The 4,757-nt window shown below is 46.2% G+C and overlaps 1 protein-coding gene across 1 annotated transcript; it reads left to right on the forward strand.

The window, feature by feature from the left end:
• On the forward strand, positions 2,888–4,284 carry LOC109128028. Its single transcript, XM_019233702.1, has 4 exons — positions 2,888–3,137; positions 3,194–3,517; positions 3,581–3,697; positions 3,821–4,284. The coding sequence occupies exons 1-4, from the start codon at positions 2,888–2,890 to the stop codon at positions 4,282–4,284; spliced, it is 1,155 nt and encodes a 384-aa protein (XP_019089247.1).

Raw genomic sequence — 4,757 nt, forward strand, 5'->3', positions numbered from 1 at the left:
CAAAGACTATATCCAACAGTCGTCCCCCCTAGTCCGATGAATAGTGCGTTGCGCACGTTTTCGAGTTTTTTGTAGGGTTCCGGGATGATTAGTGCATTGCGCTCATTTTTCGAGATTTCCGGAGGGTTTCGGGATGAATAGTACGTTGCACACGTTTTTCGAGATTTTGGGAGGGTACCGGGATGGATAGTGCGTTGCGCACGTTTTTCGAGACATCACGGGCCTTAAACAAGGACTTTGCGTGTTCTGCACGTTTTCCAAGGCGCGGGAAGTGTTGGCAGCTTCAAAGCTAGGGATTTCCTTTTTATCTCGGTCAACGCGCTGGTCCCCCATATATATATGTTCTCTTGACTTCTTGTTTTACTTTAACCTTTGCTTCTCTGCCACATAATAATTTATTTCTCTCACCCTTATTTTCTTTTACTTTTAATTTATTTTTTGGTTGTATGGTTCTTGTCTCGCTGAGCTTGGCTTCTCGCCGACGACCATAGCCTCTTCACCGGACATGGTTCTCCGCCGCCGTTTACGGCTTCCTCTCGCCCAGCTCCGCCAACCGCTTCCATCGCTCCTCCAGTTGGTCTGCTTCTCTCGTCATCTCGCGGCTTCATCCTTGCCAGATCTGGCCGTTACCGTGAGGCCTCTCGGCCTAGATGCCGCTCATACTTGCACTGTGAATTGGTGGTTCCTACCATCGCCATCACTCCTCCGCTTACTACGTTGTATCGTCAACGTGCGGGTTGAGTTGTCGCTAACCAGATCTGGCTAAGACCGTTAGGTGTCTGGGTCCAGTTGCCGCTTGGATCGTTATGGTGCAGCGTCGGGTGGACAATGTCGCACTCTTTGGGAAGGAGATGGAGCGCTTAAGATGTGGCTGAAAAGTGGTCGTCTCGCAAAGATGGCGCGCTTAAGACTCCCTCTGGCGCTCTAGTTCGAGACTATGTTCAAGGCGGGGTGTAACACCCATCTCCAGCGTACCTTGGACGGTTAATGGGTACCCTGGTCGAACCTTGGTCAAATTTATACATAAGTTAAATGACTTGGTCGATGGTCGATGAATGGTCGATGAAGGGTCGATGGACTGTTAGCTGATGGAAATCCGAATGTGCGGAGTAGAAATGGGGTCTATCGAGAATTTATCAAGATTTTTGGTCAGTGCGAATTTATCGGACATTGTTGTCGGAAGGCTATCATATCGCGGTAATTTCGGACAGGAATGTCGGTACGCTATCGAGAGAGGGATCGATGGATCGGTCGATCAATGGGCCATTACCGAGAGGGCATTGGTGATACAAGGGTTCATGGGCCAGTTTAATGGGCCGCGCACGTTGGCTCGATGGTTGAAGTGGCAAGAAAGATACATGATCCTTTAGAGCTAGGGCTTCTCGTGGAAATGCGATCCTATATATTTGAACATCCGGCCATTTGTTAGGGTTTTTTCACACATAAGAACTCCTAAAGCAACTAGATAGAGAGATCTAAGCCTTTTGTTCAAGAGTTAGTCGAGAATCCGAGAGCGGCTGATGAGGGTCTAAGGTGTTGGTCGAGAAATATGGGTAAGTGTCGGCAGAACTTTGTGTTTAGCTATATTTTACCGAGAATTATCTGAATGGGAACGTTGATATGTACTATTATGTAGTTTCCGATGGTTAGTATTATCTGATCGAGAGCGGCTCTAGCTGTTCGAGAGAATCACGACAAGAGGTGTGAGAATCTGTGTCCGAGTGCGTAAGGTGAGAGCGTGACCGTGGCCGAGTCTAGAATCGTTTCTTGCATAGATTTAGCGAGGTCTTTGATTGCTTCCTTGTCATATTTTATGTTATTATCGCGATCATGTCTTGATGATTAATCGATGGTTGTTCCGATAATTATCTTGACGGTATATTTATGTTTATGACTTGCATGATTGACTTGTTGAATCGATTGTTTGAATGCGTTTTCTTGATTGAGCCTAGTGAGACGGGACAACCGCTCCACTAAGCATGTTAAAACGATGTAATAGCTTATTAGCGAACTTGCCGTTGTACTAGAACCCTGCTTTAAATTCAATTAATCTATTTTATGCATTTAAGACTTGTCTAATGGAACCATCGCGGAAAAAAAATGTTAGGTGAATTGGAACAGTAACTCCGACTAAGTATTTAACCTGTGTGACTATCGTCGTGTATCGTGGTTGGTTAAATGTTAAATGGGTTAGGGTATTTCAATTGGTATCAGAGCATGGTCGATTCTAGGACAGTCTAGCATAAGCGGGGTAGTGGGGAAAAATCAATCCTTCTGAAGCCTAACGTCTCACGGTAAGACTGGTTGTTGTGTGAGTGTGAACTAAGTTAGTATTGGAACTTACTTAGTGTCAACGTGGTATTTGCAGATGGTGAGGAATACCCGTAACGGTTCTCGCAATGGTACTGCTGGCAACGGTGTCGGCAATGGTACAGGAGGTAATGGTAGAGCTGCGCAAGTTGAAATAGGACAAGTGTTGGTGCAAATCTTGGAAAGATTGGCTCCACAACCGGCTGTGAATCCGCCAGTGCTGAACGTGCCACCTGCGGTACCAGAAGTTCCATCATACTTGACGGTGATGGACAATATGCTGAAATTGGGAACTAAGTACTTCTCTGGTGGTGCAAAGCCTATTGAGGCGGATGAATGAAGAAGTCGCTTTGAGAGGAACTTTAGTTCTGTTCGGTGTCCACAAGAGTATCGAAAGGACATTGTTGTTCATTACTTGGCTGATGAAGCTCATACTTGGTGGTTGGGTGTAGCCAATCGGTTGCCAAATCCAGACTGTTCGTGGGAAACTTTCCGAGACTTGTTTCACGCTAAGTACTTCCCACAAGAAGCGCGTGACCGGCTTGAGACTGAGTACTTGGACTTGTGTCAAGGGACAATGACTATGAGGGAATATGAAGCTGAGTTTAATCGCCTTAAGAGGTATGGGGGACATGAAATGGAGGAAGAGCAGGTTCAGGTTTGCCGATTCCTACGAGGGGTGAGGATTGATTTTCGCAACCTTTGCATGATTCGTAACAATGCGACCCTTTCCAAACTTGTGGAAAAGGCGGCGATGCTAGAAGATGATCTTGCAGAGGAAGCAAAGATGGTGGTTAAGCTGGTGTTGACCCCGACGGTACCACAAGGTAAACCAGGGAATGGTGCCGGACAAAAGAAAGCTGGGGGAAAAAGGGTTTCTTAGGAAACCGAGTGTGCTCCACTTGTAAGAAAGTTCACTCTGGTACATGCAGACTCCTTACCGAGGAGTGTCTTCGATGTGGTAGTAGGGACCACAAGATAACTGACTGTCCGGAGAGGGAGAGAGTGGCGGACACGCGAGTGTGTTACAATTGCGGTGATCCTGGTCACTTAAGGCTGAACTGTCTGAAGCTTGGGCAGCAAACTGGGAAATGGGCAAATGAGACGCTGCCATTACCACCTCCACCGAAGAGGCAAGCTATAATTTCAAGGGTTTATTCCATCTCCGAGGAGTCTATTGAGCCAAGCACTTCTCGTCCGATCAATGGTAAGTCCTATCACTTACCTTTGCAAATTTCTGTGTGGAATTGCTTGTTGCTTGTCGTGTTAGTTCTTAGCATCCTAGGTGAATGTGTAGGGACCATAATCATGGATGGTGTGGAAACCCATGTCTTGTTCGACTCTGGTGCATCAAATTGTTTTGTATGCCCGGAGATGATCGGAAAAGGTGGGTTCTTAGATGAACCTCGGGATAATTTTGGATTGGTTCAAGCGGCTGGTGGCCAAGTGATGATGACTTATGGGATAGTTTGAAACATCTCAATGATGATTTGTGGTTTGGACATGCTAGCGGACTTGAAGATTTACCGAGTGAAAGCTCACAATGTTATCTTAGGAATGGATTGTCTCGGCAAATATATGGCGTACTTGGACTGCCACCGAGGGAGAGTTCTCTTCGAGACTGCTAAGGGAATGCTGGTGTATCGAAGGATTCAACCAGTATCGGGAAGCTTGATTGTCACGGCAATTCAAGCGGAGCAAATGATTGAGAAGGGCTACAAAGCGTATTTGGTTTCGATCACTACAGTTGAAGTTGGTTCGGATGCTGAACTCAAGGACATTCCGGCGGTACGGGAATTTAAGGATGTATTCAGAGCATTGAATGGATTACCACCAGCGAGTTCAGATCCATTTACCATCGAGTTGGAACTAGGGACAGCACCTATCTCTAAGGCTCCTTATCGGATGGCACCGGCTGAGATGGCCGAATTGAAAAAGCAACTAAGTGAGCTGATGGAGAAAGGATTTGTATGACCGAGTAGTTCACCATGGGGCGCACCGGTACTCTTTGTTAAGAAGAAGGATGGCACCTTTAGACTTTGCATCGACTATCGCAGACTGAACAGAGTGACAGTGAAGAATAAATATCCTCTCCCAAGGATTGACAAGTTGCTGGACCAACTCCGAGGCGCTACTTGTTTCTCTAAGATAGATTTGGCTTCAGGCTATCACCAAATTCTGATAGAAGAGTCGGATATCTGCAGGACGGCCTTGGACATGGTACGGACACTACGAGTTTGTTATCATTTTTATCGATGACATATTGGTCTACTCAAAGAACCCGGAGGATCACGGTGTCCACTTAAGGAAAGTGATGAGTAAGCTAAGGAAGCATAAGTTATTCGCTAAGCTAAGTAAGTGCAGGTTTTGACAGAAAGAAATTGGTTTTTTGGGCCATGTGGTGTCGGATAAAGGAGTGTCCGTCGATCATGAGAAGATTAAGTCAG

This window comes from Camelina sativa, chromosome 12 (genome assembly GCF_000633955.1).
Source record: "Camelina sativa cultivar DH55 chromosome 12, Cs, whole genome shotgun sequence".
In the NCBI taxonomy this organism is placed as follows: Eukaryota; Viridiplantae; Streptophyta; class Magnoliopsida; order Brassicales; family Brassicaceae; genus Camelina; species Camelina sativa.